This window comes from Saccopteryx leptura, chromosome 10 (assembly GCF_036850995.1).
Source record: "Saccopteryx leptura isolate mSacLep1 chromosome 10, mSacLep1_pri_phased_curated, whole genome shotgun sequence".
Lineage (NCBI taxonomy): Eukaryota > Metazoa > Chordata > Mammalia > Chiroptera > Emballonuridae > Saccopteryx > Saccopteryx leptura.
In genome coordinates this window covers 33,513,060-33,533,130 of record NC_089512.1, presented here as the reverse complement: position 1 = coordinate 33,533,130, position 20,071 = coordinate 33,513,060, and the positions used below count along the sequence as shown (strand labels likewise).

At 36.4% G+C, this 20,071-nt stretch overlaps 1 protein-coding gene across 6 annotated transcripts in view; it reads right to left on the bottom strand.

The window, feature by feature from the left end:
- ANKRD28 (ankyrin repeat domain 28) overlaps window positions 1-20,071 on the bottom strand; it is a 176,459-nt gene that overhangs the window by 121,175 nt on the left and 35,213 nt on the right. For 2 of the 6 annotated variants that reach the window (XM_066351829.1, XM_066351832.1), the window contains one exon: window positions 14,257-14,329. The exons of the other annotated variants lie outside the window; for them this stretch is intronic. In XM_066351829.1, coding sequence (XP_066207926.1) covers window positions 14,257-14,274 — 18 coding nt within the window. In that variant the 5' untranslated portion in view covers window positions 14,275-14,329. Of the gene's footprint in view, window positions 1-14,256; window positions 14,330-20,071 lie in introns of those variants that run through there. 6 annotated transcript variants of the gene reach the window in all.

Below are 20,071 nucleotides of genomic sequence, written 5' to 3'. Positions count from 1 at the left end.
ATTTCAAAGAAAAGTATTAAAACACTACTACTATTTATAATACAAGAATAATAGTTTTGGCTACCCAAAGTGTAGGCAAGTGACATCTAACAGAAGTATAAAGTGAGCCACATATGCAATTTTAAGTTTTCTAGGAAATACCTTTTAAAATGGTGAACACATTTTAAAAATCAAATACAGTAGACCAGGAGTCCACAAACTGCGGCCCCCTGAGGCCATTTATCTGGCCCCGCCGCACTTCCGGAAGGAGCACCTCTTTCATTGGTGGTCAAAGCGAGGCGTCGTTGCTCAAGTACAGTAAGTACTACTTCCGGTGACGCGGGATGCACGCGTCCTGGCTCCAGAAGCGCGTCATATCACTTGTTATGGCTAGCAATGACAAATATGGAACTAGACATTGACCATCTCATTAGCCAAAAGCAGGCCCATAGTTCCCATTGAAATACTGGTCAGTTTGTTGATTTAAATTTACTTGTTCTTTATTTTAAATATTGTATTTGTTCCCGTTTTGTTTTTTTTTACTTTAAAATAAGATATGTGCAGTGTGCACAGGGATTTGTTCATAGTTTTTTTTATAGTCCGGCCTTCCAACGGTCTGAGGGACAGTGAACTGGCCCCCTGTGTAAAAAGTTTGGGGACCCCTGCAGTAGACGCTTGAACAACACTGGGTTAGGCATGCAAAACCCACCATGCAGTTGAAAATACAAGTATAATTTTGACTCCTTAAAAACTTCAGTTCTCCCTAGGTATCTGTGAAGGACTCGTTCTAGGACCCCTGCAGATACCAAAATCCTCGGAAGCTCAAGTCCCTTATATAAAATGGCATAAACAAAGCATACAATCAACTCTTTGCAGCTGCAGGTTCCCAACTGAGGATCAAAGTGCTGTTTTTGATCTGTGGTTGGTTAAACTCATGGATGCTAAACCTGGGAATACAGAAACCAACTATATATTTATTTAAAAAAAAATCACATATAAGTAGACCCACACAGTTCAAACCCATGTTGTTCAAAAGTGAATCAGCCTGACCAGGCGGTGGCGCAGTGGATAGAGCGTCGGACTGGGATGCCAAGGACCCAGGCTCGAGACCTCGAGTTCTCCAGCTTGAGCACGGGCTCATCTGGTTTGAGCAAAAAGCTCACCAGCTTGGACCCAAGGTCGCTGGCTCCAGCAAGGGGTTACTTGGTCTGCTGAAGGCCCGCGGTCAAGGCACATATGAGAAAGCAATCAATGAACAACTAAGGTGTCGCAATGCACAACGAGAAAGTGATGATTGACTTGCTTCTCATCTCTCCATTCCTGTCTGTCTGTCCCTGTCTATCCCTCTCTCTGACTCTCTGTCTCTGTAAAAAAAAAAAAGGTGAATCATCCCAAAAAGACTATCATACTGCACCACAATGGCTTAGACTATAAGGACTGACTTTTTAAAAGTCTGACTGTTCTAGACAGAAACCTAATATGCATCAACATTATTATGTTAAGAAAAAGAACACAGTTTAGATTTTTATGGTGGCTACAAGTCAATAGTATCAATAAATACTATTAGACTGTTCTATAGTAAAATAACATTAAAAGCTAATGGCCTTAGTTGACTTTATATTTTTGCCTGGCTCACTTGTTCTCTTTTTTCTTTATCTCTCCCCTTAAAAATACATATATACCTTTCTAATTTTATCACAATATTAACCCTGCCTTGAAGGCAAATATATATGTGTGTGTGTGTGTGTGTGTGTGTGTGAGACACAGAGACAGAGAGGGACAGAGAGACAGGAAGGGAGAGAGATGAGAAGCATCAATTCTTCGTTGCGGCACCTTAGTTGTTTATTGATTGCTTTTTCATATGTGCCTTGACCAGGGGCTACAGCAGACCAAGTGAACTCTTGTTCAAGCCAGCGACCTTGGGCTCAAGCTGGTGACTCAAGCTGGTGACCTTGGGGTTTCAAAGTTGGGTCCTCCGTGTCCCAGTCCAACACCCTATCCATTGCACCACTGCCTGGTCAGGCAACAACAATATATTTTCTTATGAAACAAAGCACAGGAACTCCACAGATGCTATTTTCATCATCATTCAGAGGCCTCTTCACATACATTAGGGTTCCATATAGATTTCATAAGTTGGTTGTCAGCACATTCATTTCTTTTTTTTCTTTTTTTTTTTTAAAGATTTTATTTATTCATTATAGAGAGGAGAGAGACAGAGAGACAGAGAGAGAAGGTGGGGAGGAGCTGGAAGCATCAACTCCCATATGTGCCTTGACCAGGCAAGCCCAGGGTTTCAAACCGGCGACCTCAGCATTTCCAGGTCGACGCTTTATCCACTGCGCCACCACAGGTCAGGCAGCACATTCATTTCTTTAGGTCCCTTCATTTTACTGTTCAAAAAAAATAAAACCGATTAAGTAATTTTGATAGTTGTTTTCAGTTCTAACACTTTATTATGAGTTTATGTCCCTTTTCAGATTTAAAGTAGGCTGATTCATGAAAGAGAGATACTAGAAGTGGTGGTAGTGACCAGTTTAGGTTTATCTAAGTCTGGCTGTACGGAAAGAATAAATTGGGGAACATTTAGCCCAAAAAGGGGTAAAGGAAAAAAGGTTAAGATCAAAATAAACATGTTGAAGACTAAATAAATTGGATTTTTAAAAAGTTAAGATATAGGGAAGTGATGTCAGCAATATGGCACAATAGAAAGTCTACAAACTGATCCATCAACAATATATGAACCAATTCCCTTTGTGAGAAATTCAGAAACTAGCCAAGAGACTTCTATACCCTAAGAGTGTGCAAAACCAGCCACAAGAAGGCTGCGGTAAATCTGAAACACCCTTTTGCTATAATCAGTACCTCTGGCACAATGCCAAACGACTGGCAAGAAATCCCCAGCAACAAACTTGACCTTGGGAAGGCAAGTAAAAGACTGGATCATACATCTAACATTCCAACTGGGCAGGGGGCAAGGGAGAGCACTACAGGAGGAACCGGCTTCTGTTTTGAGTGTCACTGAGTGCTGACGGTATTCAACATATTCTAGATGCCTACAGACTGCTGAGAACAAAGGCGGCAATATGGTCTACCATGCAAATATTCACCATAGTCCCCCGCCCAACTTAGTGCAGAGCAAGCAGACCCTAGCTTCTTCCCTTAGGAGGGAGAAAGCTGGATAATGTGTTTAATGTTTCAATTTTTCTAGGGGCTGCCCAAAGGAATGGCTTCTATTTTATCTGTCTCAGAGCACTGATAGAGCCTGACATAATCTAGATGCTTGAGGGCACTGAGAACAAAGACCTAACACAGGACTCACCATAGCCTCCTACTCCCCACCTCAATACAGAACAGGCAGCAGCAAAATCCTTGATCCCAGCCTCTGGGCGGGGGAGGGCATGGAGGGAGGGAGGAATAACTGGACCATGTGTCCAACATTCCAACTTTTCCAGCAACTGTCAGCGAGACTAGCTTCTCTCTCACCTGTCTTAGAGTGCTGATGAGATCCAACATACTGCAGATGCCTTGAAGTCATTACTCAGGGGGGAAAAAAATAAAGATGGTAGGTTTGGACTAGTACAAAGGTTTGAGCGAGCCTCAAAATCTACGGCCAGCCTAACTGGTTAGAGTTTTCCCCTGTCTTAGGCCAGTCCATGACGACTGGGTGAGGTGGCTATTTTTCTAATGTACAGATACCAACACAAAGAGTTAAGAAAATGAAGAAATTAGAAAATATACCCAAATAAAAGAACAAGACAACTCTAGTAACTGACCCAGATGGAAGGGAGACATATGAATTATCTGGTAGAGAATTCAAAATAACAGCAATAAAAATGCTCACTGAGATCAGGAGAACAATACATAAACAAAATAAAAATTTCAACACAGAAAAATTTTTAAAGAGGCCAACAGAAATCTTGTGCTGAACAATAACTGAAAAATTCAATAAAAGAGTTCAAAATCAGAATAGATCACACATACAAAAAGAATCAGTGCAAAGATAGATTATTTCAAATTATCCAGTTACAGGAATAAAAAGAAAATAATATTTAAAATCACGAAGCAAGTTTAAGGAACTTAAAAGAGTCACAATCAAGCAAACCAATATACACATTATAGGAGTCACAGTATAAGATTGAGAGAAGGTCCAAAAAGCCTATTCAAAGAAATAATGACCAAAACATTTCCAAATTTGAAGAAGAGAATGGTCATCCAGACCCAGAAAGCCAAACAGATCCCAAACACATGAACTCAGAAAAAACACATGAACACAGCAAGACACATTAAAATAAATTGTCAGAAGTCACAAGGACAGAGAATTTTGAACCATCACGAGAGAAAAGTCCTATAAAAGGAACCTCCATAAAACTGCTCAGTAGAAACGTTGCAGGCCAGAAGCAAGCGGGACAAAATGTTCACGGTGCTGCAAGACAAAAGCTGTCAACCAAGAGTACTGTATGTAGGTTACAAAACTGTCCTTCAGAAAGGAAGGATAATAACTTTCCAAGACAACCGAAGCTGAGTTCACCACCACTAGCCCTGCTTATTAACAAGAAATGCTGAAGTCAGTTCCTCAAGTTGGAATAAAAGGATACTAAATATCAACATGAAAACATATAAAAGTGTAAAATTTGTTGCTCAAGATAAATATAGAGACAAATATAAAATACTGTCATACTGTAAAGGTGATATGTAAATAATTTTTAATTCTATAAAGATATTAGTAGATACACAATTTAAAAAGATATAAATTGTGACATCAATAATGAAGTGTAGAAAGTAAGAAGTGAAAGCGTAGAGTTTTTGTATGAGATAAAGTTATCAGCTTAAAATGGACTATAATAAGATATTTTATGTAAGTCTGATGGTTATCACATACAAAATGCTAACAGAAGAACAAAAGGAAAAGGATATAAAGCTTATCAATACAAAACAAATCAATGAAAGAAAAAGATAGCAAGACAGAAAAAGAGGGACAAAAAAACTACAAGAAAGAAAGAAAACAATAAACAAAGTGATGCCTGACCAGTGGTGGCACAGTGAATAGAGAGTTAACCTGGGATGCTGAGCTCCCAGGTTCGAAACCTCGAGGCCACTGGCATGAGCACGGGGTCACTGGCTTGAGCTCAGAGGTTGCTGCCCTGGGATACTTACCCCCCCAGCTCAAGGCATATATGAGAAGCAATCAATGAACAACTAAAGTGCTGCAACTATGAGCTGATGCTTCTCATTTCTCTCCCTTCCTGTCTGTCTCTGTCTCTTGAAAAAAACAAACAAACAAACAAAAAAAACCACAATAAGCAAAATGACAATAGTAACTCCTTCCCTATCAATAATTACTTGAAATGTAAACGGATTAAACTAAGCATCAAAAGAGTGAGCGGCTGAATGGATAAAAAACAAGATCCAACATATGCTACAAGAAAGTCACTATTGATTTAAAGACATACATAGGCTGAGAATGAAGAGATTTAAAAAAGTATTCTGTGCAAATACTTATGAAAAGGGAGCAGGGATGGCTAAACTTTTATCAGACACAATAGATTTTATGTCAAAACGGTCAAAGGAAACAAAAAAGAATATTATACAAATGACAAAAGGGTCAATTCATCAGGAAGCTATAACAATTATATGTATGCGCACCTAAATGTATAAAGCAAACACTCACAGAATTGAAGGAAAAAATAGTAATACAACAATAGCAGCTGGCTTCAATATCCCACTTTCAATAATGAAGAAAACATCCAGACAGAAAATCAACAATGAAACAGTGAGCTTATACAACACTATAGATCAAATGTACCTAACAGGTATATAGCAGACATTCTACCCAACAGTGGCAGAATATAGTATATTCTTCTCAAGTATACACAGAACATTCTGCAGGACTGATGACATCTTAGGTTGCAAGACAGATTTTAATAAGTTTAAGAAGACTGAAATCATACCAAATATTTTCTCTGACCACAATGGAATGAAACTAGTAGTAATCCACAGCAAATACTAGAAAATTAGTAAATCGTGAAAATTAAACAACAGACTCTTGAACAACCAATGGACCAAAGAAGAAATGAAAAGAGAAAGTAGAAAATATCTTGAGACAAAAATAAAAATACAACATATCAAAACTTACAGGCTGTATCAAAAGCAGTAGTACTGGTCTGACCACATATAACCTATCAACACTGAACCATGAATAGAAATCAGAGCAGATGTATAACTTATAAATAAGGAGAGTAAATCAGTAATCAAAAACCTAATAAAGAAAAGCCAGGACCAGATGGCTTCACTGATGAATTCTACCAAACATTCAAAGAACAAATACAATTCTCAAACTCTTACAAAAAACTGAGGAGGAAGAAACACTTTCAAACTCATTTATGAACCAAGCATTACTCTGAAACAAAAGCCAGAAAAAGACACTACAAGAAAAGAAAATTACAAATCAATATTCCTGATGAATATAGATGTAAAAATCCTCAACAAAATACTAGCACACCAAACTCAATAGCACCTTAAAAAGATCATGTATCATGACCAAGTGGGACTTAAATCATGGAATGCAATCATGGTTCAGTATGCAACAAATCAAGTGATGTGACACAAGACATTAATAGAATAAAAGATTAAAAAAAAAACGCCACAGGATCCACTCAGTAGATGCAGAAAAAATATCTGAAATAATTCAAGACACTTTTATGATAAAAACTTGCAACAAACTAGAGATAGAAGGAAATTATTTTAACATTACATATATATATGTAAGTCTGTAAATTCAATGGTCAACAACTGCAACCTTTCCTCTAAGATCAGGAACACGACAAGTATGCTAACTCTTACTACTTCTTTTCAATATGGTCTTAGAATTCCTGGCCAGATCTATTAGACAAGAGAAAACATACTATATGCCATCCAAATCAGAAAGGGAGAAGTAAAACTATTTCTCTTTGCAGATGACGTGATATTATGTAGAAAGCCCTTAAGATTACACACCACAGAAATGTTAGAATGAATTAATGAATTCAGTAAACATGCAGGATACAAAATCAAAAATTAGTTGTGTATTTATACTTTTAAGAATAAACTACCTAAAAAGAAAATTTCTAAATTTCTCATTTACGATAGCATCATAAACAATAAAATACTCAGAAATAAACTTAGCTAAGGAGGTATGACTTATAAACTAAAAATTACAAAACCCAGATGAAATAAGTTAAAAACGACAAGTGGAAAGATATCCTGTGTTCACGGATTGTCCAGACAGGAGGAAGAGATATAGGACAGAGAGTAACTGCAAAAAGAATAATGGATGAAGGAAGATCATACAGATGTAGGGAAAATGGTGGGATTTAGAAAGGAGATGAAAAAATTATCCTGAGTTATAAAGAAAGGATCTTTGCCCACAGAAACAAGGTGCTGGGGCAGGGGGAGGTCGGAGTTGGTGAAAGAGAACAGATAAAGTCAAAAAGGACTAGGAGTGTTTAGCAGTTGAAAATAATGGGTTGTGGGGCCTAGGCTGGATAACAACAAAACAGAAGTGAAGACAGTTTCAGTACATGCGACAAGTTGGAGGATGTGGTCATTAGAGTTATGTGGTTAGAGCCAAATGGAGATGATCATTGAGGTGGAGGTGGTTAAACTGTAAAGTATGATGTTCAAAAATGTCACCTACAAAGAAGTGAAATCACCCAGAAGACTGAGACAACTATGACCTAGATGCAGAAATGGGAGTGTGATCTGACAGAAAACAGCAACAAGAAACAGAAGGCTCACCTAGACAGATGGCATGTGACTCAAAGGAAGGGAAGTTTTTATAGGTAGTAAATGGAGGACTACAAAAATGCTGACTCCACTCTCCTCCCTCCTCCCAACACACGTGTGTGTGTGTACACACACACACAGCAGGGAGAGAAAGGGGGGAAGAGGGTGAGGGGAGGAAGGGAAGGGAAGGGAAGTGAGAGGGTCAGGGAGGGAGATGGAAAGGGAGAAGGGGAGGGGAGAGAATGAGTGAGTGAGAGAGAGAAGCATTCTCCAGATATACCAGCTGTGAGTAAAAGAACAGTTACAACTTGAGAAGACTTCTTAAGTGTATAATTATGAAAACATGAGTTTCAGTTAACACAGAAGATGGAATAGGCTTTCTAGGAAGAGTGTAGTTTCAAATTATATACAAGAACTTATGGTCTCAGATTTGTTTTCAGATTTGTTTTTAAATGATTATTTTCTTTCAAAAGTATGCAAGCAAAAAATGTTAAACCAAATGTAACAATACAGGTAGTTTTCTAAAATATACCCAATATGCCAAAACTAGGGATAAAGACAGAAAATAAACTACTCACTTGTCAAGTATGTAAGCAATATTTTTAAAAGTCAGATAGTTTTCTTCCAAATATTTTTTTCTTCCAAATTTTGATTACCTCAAGAAGTAGTTTGAAATTAAGCCCGAGTATTCACCATTCAGACTGGACTGAAGGCCAGACTGAAACAGAGTTTTTTAAGTTGTGTTAATTTCAAATACCCTATTTGATCTGTCTCTTATTAGTATAATTTTTGGCTAGGATTTATGTTAAGTACCAGCATCTCTGGCATGAGACTTATACACTACCAAGCCCAGATAAACACGCTTCTGAAATATAACTACATTTTTATAATTACATAATTAACAATCTTTCAGCAACTTATGCCCAAAGACAACTTAGGCCCAACATTACAAATTAGTAGAGTGTAAATTTTTATTCTGATTGGCTGAATTTCTGCCTTTCTTTTAAAAAAAATTGGGGAAAGGTTATTTACAATTCATTCTGGATTCTACAATGTGGTGACACTGGAGTCAACGTAGTATCAAGTTACTGCACTTTAAGACTGAAGGAAGAAAATCTTTAATTTAAAAATAAGTTACTATGGTTACCCAGTGTTTACCTTTATAAGCAATAACCACATGAGATGCCCAAAGAATCCCCACAAGTGCAATAAGATCAGTAGCCGAAGTGTACGTTAGTTATTTCATACACAAATTGAGACTTCATACGCCAAGTCCATTTCAAAGTAGTTATTTGGGAAATACTAAGAAAACTGATTCACATCTTTCTAAACCGTAGCAGGGTGGAGACAAAAATACTGAACATAACTATTTTAAAATCCAAGTGATGACTCAGATAGTTTTTAGAACACTTTTCAAACTTTCTGTTCCCCTTATTAAAGAATGCTATCTAACATTATCAAATTTTATCAGCTTCTATTGTTGAAATAAAGAAAAAGTGTTCTAATGTATTTCATGTATGGAATTTGTTTGCAGAATTAGATTTTAATACCTTTGATAAACTTGTAAAAAGCCAGGCTTATAACTTAATGTTATCTCAGAGTAAACAATGTCAATTCCTCTTGATGTAGTCAATTTTTAAGTTCTTAAATGGAAAAAAAAGGGGCCCTGTCAGAATTAATAACTAGCTCATTACTGACTGGGTAGTTAAACCTGCTATTCATTATCTTATTATAGAATTTTTTTGTCTGTTTTGTTCACAAGCAGAACATTCAGTATTGGGAGAATACTGATGAAACATGGATCCCAGTATAATTCCAGTGTGATTTTTAAATTATGAAGCTCATCATTACATCATAATGGGCCTTCCACAAAGCATCTACTTTCTGCACAATAGACTATCACATGTTTGTTCCTTACTATTAGGACTATCCTAAAATTAAAACAAAACAAAGCAAAGCAAATAAAATAAAATAGCATGTGCACTCAGCTGACTTAATCAGTAAGGAGGGTTACCATCACAAATAACAAGATGTGAGATTAGGTGGCTCCAAGATGACTGCTTCAGTTCTTCAGTGCTGTCATATAGGACAGCGAGGCCCCTTCCAGCTTTACTGTCAGATTCAGCACAGACCTAGGATAATTCCCTTCACAGTCACAAGACACCCAGCAAACTTCAAGGGATTGTACTAGACACGTTGTTGTTCAGTAGAAAGGGGCCTTTCCCTGACGTGTGACCAGAGTTGGCACACCTCTCCTTTTCTAAACAAATCACTTTTAGGCAGAGGAGGATAATCATGATTAGGTTACACTAGTAGGGATTTCTCCAAGTCACGTGGGATGGAGGTGGGCATCCAAACAAAACTGGGGACCGGTGAGGAAGGCCACGGTTAGAGCCAGTGAAAAGGCAGCCGACAATATGTGATGTACTACCCAGAAATAGAAAATCTTGGCATTTTATTTCAATAGTTTGATTTTCCAACCATTATGAATTAACCACATCACCAATACTGAACAATACTTTGAGGACTCGATTAATTTTTAAAGGGGAAAAAACAAATCAACAATTTATCTTACAGACAAAAGGCTGTCATTTGATAAATGGCAGACAAAAGGCATTATTCAAAGCTTAGAATATGAAATAATAAAGTTACACTTTAATTCTGATCAATTAAAAAGGTTTTATTTAAAAAATGTTTCCTATTAATCTCGTTTTTCTCCTCTACAAAAAGTAAAGCTACTGACTAGACATAGGTCAACTCACACCTAGAGTATTGAGATGAGAACACATCAAAGAGAGCAGCCGGGGTAAGGGGTAGATCTAAAAACCACGTCGTAAGTGCCAATAAAGCTGAAAGTATTTTGTCTAAAAAAGAATCACGTAAAATATAACAACTTTAAGATAACTGAAGTGCTGTCACTGTGAAGTAATACCAAATTACACTGTTCTGGAGATAAGAATTAGGATCAGCCTGACCAGGTGGTAGGGCAGTGGATAGAGCATTGGCCTGGGACGCAGAGAACCTGAGATTCCAAACCCCAAGGTCGACGGCTTGAGTGTGGGATCAAAGGCATAACCCCATGGTCACTGGCTTGAAGCCCAAGGTCGCTGGCTTAAGCAAGGGGTTACTGGCTTGGCTGGAGTCCCCAACCCCCCCACCCCCGTCAAGGCAATCAATGAACAACTAAGGTGCTACAACAAAGAACTGATGCTTCTCATCTCTCCCTTTCTGCCTTTTTGTTCCTGTCTGTTCCTCTCCAGAGCTTAAAAAAATAAATTAGGATCAGTGAACAATAATAAGCAGGAAGATAAAATCTGGTTCAATATAAGATAGTACTTTCATCTAGCATTATTTTTTTCTGCAGATGGAACAATGTTGGATGCTCATAACAGGGCAAGGATAAACATCCCAACCAACCTGAATATCTGAGGGGTCTATGCACTTTGTGTGTAGTCAGTTGTGACAACATGCCTGCAAAGTAGTGTTTGCTTGTGACTTCACAAATAAAAAAAAACCTGGGCTGGACAAGTCAAACATTGAAAAAAATCATATGACTTTATTTTAATATAAATAATCCTTCAAATAACAGAAAAGAAAATGACACTAAGTTGGAGAAAGACGGTCTTAGAGAAAAGTGTTAAGAGAAACTCATATTCCAGAGTCCATACTTACTTTGCCCTTTAAAATTAAACGCATGATTTATTACATCAGATTATTATTTCCTTGAGTTGGGATCTCCACAACCTTGTTACAATCCCAAATAAACTCTACAGACCTAAGTATTTAATTCATTCAAGCATGATAACTATCAAAACGTAACTTGGGCCTGACCAGGTGGTGGTGCAGTGGATGGAGCGTCGGACTGGGATGTGGAAGACCCAGGTTCGAGACCCCGAGGTTGTCCATTTGAGCGCGGGCTCATCTGGCTTGAGCAAAAAGCTTGCCAGCTTGGATCCAAGGTTGCTGGCTCTAGCAAGGGGTTATTCAGTCTGCTGAAGGTCAAGGCACATATGAGAAAGCAATCAATGAACAACTAAGGTGTCGCAATGCGCAACGAAAAACTAATGATTGATGCTTCTCATCTCTCCATTCCTGTCTATCACTCACTCTGACTCTCTCTCTGTCTCTGTAAAAAAAAAAAAAAAAAAAAAAAAGTAACTTGGTAGCTAACAAAAAAAAATTGAATATAATTATTTTTGAAATAAAAGTCTTCAATGAAAGGAGTTTCTCCAACTGGATAAGAGAAAAAGAACAATCATCAAGAACTTTGCCTGACCAGGTGGTGGCGCAGTGGATAGACCGTCGGACTGTGATGCGGAAGACCCAGGTTCGAGACCCCGAAGTCACCAGCTTGAGCACGGGCTCATTTGGTTTGGGTAAAAAGCCCACCAGCGTGAACCCAAGGTCGCTGGGTCCGGCAAGGGGTTACTCAGTCTGCTGAAGGCCCGCGGTCAAGGCACATATGAAAAAGCAATCAATGAACAACTAAGGTGTTGCAACGCGCAATGAAAAACTAATGATTGATGCTTCTCATCTCTCTCCGTTCCTGTCTGTCTGTCTTTGTCTATCCCTCTCTCTAACTCATTCTCTGTCTCTGTAAAAAATTAAAAAAAAAATTATAAAAAAAAGATTATAAGAACAACTTTAAAAGCCTGAGATATCTGTACTTTTTTCAAACACTATCAATTAAGAAGGTTGTTTTATTTCAGTAACATTTAAATTATAGTGCCACCTAAAAAAGCAAAACATTTAAAATGTTTCCAAGGTAGAGTCCAGATTCTATTAGAAAATAAAGTCAGGTATATAGCTCTTAACCATTCCATATACAAGGATTTACCTTTTTATAAATAGTTTGCATATTATGCCCAAATTGATGGTTATGCTTCAGTAGTTTCAACTTTCCTACCCATCTATACATCACTGTTGTAATTTCATTATTTTTTATGATGAATTTTAAACAATTCCTTATGTAAATTTAGAAAGTTTGCAGAAAACAATGCAAAAGCACCATCCAGTGGTAAAAGATGAAAATTACAACTTATACAGTGATCAAGCAGCAAAAGTAGTTGAGTTTGTGACTCTTACCTGGTCTCCAATATACATTTCCAAGAAAAAATAAATAAATGGGCAATATGATATTGACAATGTCTATTTGTTACCATTTCCCCAATCAAACCTTATTCTTACTATCTTAAGTTCAACTCTTCTTTTTCAGACTCGCCCACCCATTACCCAAATGCTTGATTGATTCAGGATAGGAGTATTTCAAGATTCCTCCAAAGCCTTAGCTGAGCCAGAGGTTAGAAAAAAACAGTATAAAGAAGAGAACTAAGGTGTGTGGGGGTGAGGGGGGATGGGGGGTGAATTTCCAGTGGAATTCTAGTTAGTAAGAGTCACTCAAGTTAACAACAAATGAAAGGCATCATACGTATTTTATTTATTTTTTTTAATTTGGAAGACAGTCCTGAAAGGCCAGGTACAGATTCACAACTGGCTAACTCATACAGAATTCAGGATTTCTAAAGAGAATATTAATCTTTAATGATCCAAATTATTCCAATTTGAAGATCAAAACCTAATGTTTTTCTCAATAATCTGCTCCCCTCCTACCAGAATACAGGTGAATAAAATGTTTCAGCTTTCAGCATAATAGCTTTCTAATCACCTCCTCTTCTTTAAAAAATGTTTAAGAACAAATTATAACAAAAACCCATAAAGGTGATTTTTTGTTTTGAAACAATTTTGCATCAAGCCTCCTTAATATCAACTGGTATTCTCTTTAGATAATAAAGTATCTAACAAAAAGTACAGCTGGTTGTAGCTTGGTAATGGTAAAGAAGCCAATTTTGGGTTATCGTTTGTTTCTATCTACAGAATCTTTCAATATGCTTCAATTTCAAAGAAGCCTAAGAATGCCAATGATACCGCACAAGCTTATACATATTATCTTCACTAGTGCCTTCTGTCTAACACTTCTAACTTTAATTGGATTTTTCTAACTCTTTCACTAAAACACAGGAATCACTCACATAATTGAAATTCCCCAGTTATTATGAAAGGACTAGTAATGTTTACATAGTGTACCAAAAACATGTAACATTGAGATGAGCAAGGTGATGCATATAGCTGGAAAAGAGATGAATGAAAACATCTGATAATTTATTAAGTTTTTCAGGATAAAAATAAAACTATTTGCAGTACTATTCTTTTCAGCTATTTTACATTCTCTTTTTCAAGATACAACATGGAGATTTTAAATTAAATTTTAAGCTCCTTCTACTGAAAAACTATTTTAATATTAAGTTGCTACATTACATTTTCTAGGAATACAAGGCCTACCACACTGATAAGTGTCTACAACAAAGGATTCCAGCTGCTACTAAGTATTTTTCACATACATATACTAATGTATAAAAGCTAAGTTTAAATGACGAGGAAGCATAAACAGCAACAAACTAATGCATTACAGAGCTGCCTATATTACTTCAGAGAGACCACTGGAAAATAACCTACCATAATAGGAATCCCCATACTATTTTCCTCTGGTGGAAGCAGTAGTTGTATTGTTTCAATTCCACTCTCAGGCCTGTAGCAGAAAACAGATATCAAAAGCAAGAATATACTGACACTAGACATGAAGGACTATGATATAAAAATAACTAGGTACCTTATAATAATGAATTATTAGATAATATTAAAAATCTTTTTAATTCAGAACTCGGTTTCACTTTTCTATCAAGAAATAAATTATTAATCTATGTAATAAGACAGTTTTTAGAGCGTTTCTTTATATGTGAACCAATCCTTACTGTATTCTCAGATGAGACTCAAAAGTGGGGTCTGAGTCTTAGAGGTGCTAGCAATAACACATTCTGGTTTTAAAAAAGAATTATTCAAATATATTCACTCTAACAATCAAATAATTTCAAAGGGGTATCTTAATCTAAGAAACTGTCTATAAAGTATAGAATAGTCAATCTACATAATTTCAGACTATTTAAAAAATGTTCATTTTAGAAGTATATAAGTTTAAGAAATCTCAGTATTTCCCAAAAAGAAACACTGGTAATTATTTTCTATATGTATACTTCTTTTTTTTCAATTCTGATGGTTACTGTTTAGTAAGTTGCTTCTCCCCATCATCCTCCACTTAACAATATGGACATTTGCCCATGTCCTTATATATTCCTCTAAAACACTTTCAATAGTAACATATATAACATTACTTTCAAAAGTAATATCTTACTGTATTTAACCAATTTCCTAAAATTAAACATTTAGGTTGCTACTAATTTTTTTTATTCTTACATAATAATTTTTCTAGGATCTTATCCCAGTAGTTACTTTTAGTAAAATGTCTTGTCTTCAAGTAAATAAAATTAGGCCTAAAATATTCTGGAACCATAATTCTCTGGTGCAATTGCCTAGAAAGAACAATCGTCAGAATTAAGTTCCCTGTATAAAAGTATGCTGACAACCACATTTATTAATCTGAAAAGAGTCATCAGTCATTACTTTTGTCACTGTGGTTGCTGCTATGTTCTAATATGCCTCCCCAGCATGTTGGAAAATAGAAACCATCCTGTCCACGCTGGTGGATGGCTACAGTGAACGTTAGCTACAGTTCTAAACACAGTAAAATTTGTGATTTTCCTCGTCAAAACTCTTTATGAACAAATTAACCCCATAAAAATATTAAAGGGCCATTATTTTTATTACTACCAAATTAATGTAACAAACATAGTAACATTATTAATTTGCCATTTGGTGGCAGCAAATACAAAAGAAAGTAAATTTGCCAAACACTTCTATTTATTGTATTATCACAAATACAAACGTAGTCTTCCATGAGTAATGAATTTTAAATGTTTCAAATGAAAAATGATGCTTTTTAGGTTTTAATAGTTATAGTTTAAGCTTATGTTACTAGTCAAGCTCAAAATAATATCATGAGCAAATTCCTAATTAATTGATTAAATATAATAACCTTGTGTTACTATAGTATTTACATTTTAACTGTCTCAAAGACTGTGTTCTTCATGTTTATCAAATGAGCCTGGCCTGTGATGGTGCAGTAGATAAATGTTTGAAACCTTGGGCCTGCCCAGTCAACAAGGCACATATGACAAGCAGTCAATGAACAACTGAGGTGAAGCAGCTGAGTTGTGCTTCTCACTCTAACACTCCCCTCTTCTCTCTCTGTAAAATCAATAAATAAAATCTTAAATAATCATAATAATAAACAGAAAAAAGTAGCTGCAATAGCTTTTATTTGTACATATACACACACATATACATACACAGGGGTGGGCAAAAGTACATTAATAATAATACAAAAATAAACTATTTCACATACAACTGTAAACCTCTATTTTGCCCAATCTTGTGTGTGTGTGTGTGTAAATCATGTAAAAAATTACATTTTCCTACTCTTATCAAATCCAGCTACCCTGGCGTTCCACACTCATGAACAATTTATTCAATAATCATTTGTCAATAATTACTTATGTGTCAAGTACAGCAGTGAACAAGAGAATAATTTCTAGCTTCATGAGGCTCACACAAAATCTCACGTTTGCCTTTTCCCATATTTGTAATATGAGGTGTTAAAGATCAACTTGAAAACCTAAATATTATAGCCTGACCAGTGGTGGCACAGTGGATAGAGCATTGACCTGGGACACCGAGGACCCAGGTTCGAAACCCTGAGGTCGCCAGCTTAAGCACAGGCTCATTCAGGTTGAGCACAGGCTCACCAGCTTGAGCCCAAATGTCACTGTATTGAAGACCGGGGTTGCTGGCTTCAGCAAGGGGTCACTGACTCAGCTAGAGCACCCCATCCCCATCAAAGCATGTATGAGAGGCAATCAATGAACAACTGAAGTGCTGCAACTACAAGTTGATGTTCCTCATCTCTCTCTTCCTGTCTCTCTAAAACACAAAAACAAACAAACCCCCCCCCCCCCAAAACAAGATAACTACATCATATCTATCCAATTGTAAAACTGAAGTCAAACTAAAACAATTATTAACAAGTATGACTGTAAAGAGGCAATATAATTGGTACAGCCACTTTGGAGAAAATAAAAATTACACAGTAAAGGTGAACATGTATATATACTTTCACAAATCCACTTCAGGGAACTCTGATATGGGCACATGGAGACACACCAGAACATCTACTGAAGCACTATTTGTAATAGCTGAAAACTGGAAACTACCTAACTTCAGTATGTTAGGGGAATAAACTATGGTTTATTTGGATAAACCATAGCAATTACAGTAAGTGTATCAACAGGGATAAATTTTTAAAACAATGCTGCAAATGACACATAGAGCATACCATTTAAAAGTTTGGAAAACACAAAAATGACAGTACATTTTGTTATATGTTTATGGATAAGTAAATACAGTATAAGTGCAAAAAACTGAATATTATGTCAACTTTCAAGTTGCTTCACCTGGGAAAGGATGGGAGTGGGGCTCAGTCTATACATGTGACTATTTTAAACACAAAAAAATACTGTAAAAGTATTAACATTCCTGGTGATAGGTACTTAGGTTTCTACTAAATTTTATTTTATTCTATGTGTCTAAAAACTTCAATCTAATTAAAAATATTTTTCAAGAAAGATCTGCTTGGCTTCAGTGTAGAAGATGAAGTGAGATGGGGAAAAGACTAGAAAAGGGCAGAATGGTCAGAGAACTGTATTAATCCAAGTGAGAAATGACAGCAGCATGAACCAAGACCATGAAGGTAGGAAGGAGAAAGAGAGAGTGAGGACTGGAGAGTTCTTCATACAGTTATGCAAGACTGGTATGCCCGTGAGCTATTTTCTTCTCTTTGTCCTATATTGTTGAAATGTCTGTACCTATAAATCAAACCAAAGTAAAAAAAAAAAAAGTCCCCAATGTCAGCTTAATTTGGAGGCTGTCTTATAAAAATTCAAGTTTGATTATGTCACCTTCAGTTAGTAAACTTAGGCTACCTTTATACAAAATTATTTAGTAAAAATCAAAGCCTAGGCAACCTCTATTCAGAAACTCTAATTCATAGCATTATCATGTATGAATTACTCACATAATGTACTAAAGACACATGCTTGTCAACTTGCACTAAAACTTGTCACTTTCACTACTGTGTATCAGATAAAACCCACAGCTTATAAATGACATGTAAAATGTATCACCTCTAATTATCACCATAAAATTGCTATAAACATGGGCCTCAAGTGTCCATCCAATGGATCCAAACAGAATTATAGGCAAAAACACTGCAAATTCCAAAAAGAAATCTAACACCTAAATAATGACTCAACCCAACTGAATAACAATGTCCCGATACATACAATTTGAATCTGAGAGCATCCTTTTATCAAAACTAGTATATTGTTCAGGCCCTTGATCAATGTGACTTCTGGTTACCATGTTTCCCCGAAAATAAGACAGTGTCTTATATTAATTTTTGCTTCTAAAGACGCGCTAGGTCTTATTTTTCCATGAACAAAAATTCACATTTATTGTTGAACAAAAAAAAAATCAACATTTATTAATATACTGTAGTCATGTCATCACAAACATCAGCATAACCAGCTAAACTCTGAATTCCAACAAGAATTTCTTGTGACTCTATTTCCATGTACAACAATCTACCGTTTCCCTGAAAATAAGACAGTGTCTTATATTAATTTTTGCTTCTAAAGACGTGCTAGGTCTTATTTTCAGGGGAGGCCTAATATTTCTAAGCTTGAAAAAAATTGCACTAGGTCTTATTTTCAGGGCATGTCTTATTTTCAGGGAAACAGAGTAGTTTGATCGGTTAGAGTCATCCAAAACACCAAAATTGTGCAATGCCCAGTCAGGGCACATAGAGGAAGTGACCAATAGATGTACAACTGAGGGAAACAATAAATGAATGCTTCTCTCTCTTTCTCTCCCATCCTCGCCGCTACACCTCTCTGTTCCTCTAAAATCAATCAATGAAAACACTAGTATTTCAGATAATTCCATTTTATATGTGTGCATGCATATGTATTCACACACAGTCATAAGAGCTTATAGACAGATGACAACCCAAACAGACCTAGCTCTGATTAAGGCCCAGAAGTTCAGATCATTACTATACTTCCTATCACAAACACTACAGTAAGACCCTCGAGCCCTGAGAAACATCACATGGAAAGTACTGCTCTCAGACAATTACCAAAAATATGCTACCTTCTGGCAGTCATTTATATGTATAAATTTTTTATTTAAATGTTGAGGTAATGCAACTTTTAGAACTGAACATTAGTTTCTTTAAGGGTTGTCTGCTTAGCAACATAAACTGCCAAGAGAGACTATACTCTAAGAAAAAAGGAATAAAATAGGAAAGAAGAAAAAAATGTACTCACTTTACTCTCTGTTCTACTTGTGCTTTTATACAGAGTTGCTTTCCAGTTTGTAATGCCCAAGCTCTTCAGAAACTCCATGCTCATCTTTTTATTACATTAGGGGAAAGAAAAGTTTGTTTTTTTCTTGTCTTTTGAGAATCATTCATTTTTGGAGACAAAGATGTAGGTATTGTAACTTGGGCTGTCTGGTTGATACAACACTCTGGGCAGGGGTAATAGTTCAATTAGTTATTATATTGACCTCATTTTTGTGTTTCTTCTCTTTTTAGTCCTTTATAGAGCCATTTTTCCTCTTGTTTCTACTCCTAACCTTTGTCTTTTATTAGATGAAATCAGATGCAACTAGCTCTGATCTTCTACTACACAGGTAACCACTCTCGGGTAAGTGACATGAAACGGAGTTAGAAAAGATCTAGGATGAGCTCTTTTACCTTGGGTAAAATCACTTAATCTCTCAGTAAAAGAATAATGCCACTTACCTCAAATTTATATAAAGCACTCACTATATTTGAAGTAATTAGTAGACATAAATCCCTTTTCCACCTTTCTCCTTCCCTCCAAATGTCCCAGAGTAGCTGCTGGGTCTCTTGTCTTTAAGGACCAACACAGAAGGGCAAATTTAGGAGATTAGGGGGAAAAAATCTTTCTAGGTCACATCAAGGTGCCTCAGGAAATAACCAAAAGGGCAGAAAAATGGGATGAAGAAGAGCCCAGTGCTCCAAACACCACTCAACCAATGCCTCTGTCAGAAGACAGTGGTATAAACCAGTGGTCCCCAAACCCCGGGCCGCGGACTGGTACCGGTCTGTGGGCCATTTGGTACTGGTCCGCAGAGAAAGAATAAATAACTTACATTATTTCCATTTTATTTATATTTAAGTTTGAACGATGTTTTATTTTTTAAAAATGACCAGATTCCCCGTTACATCCGTCTA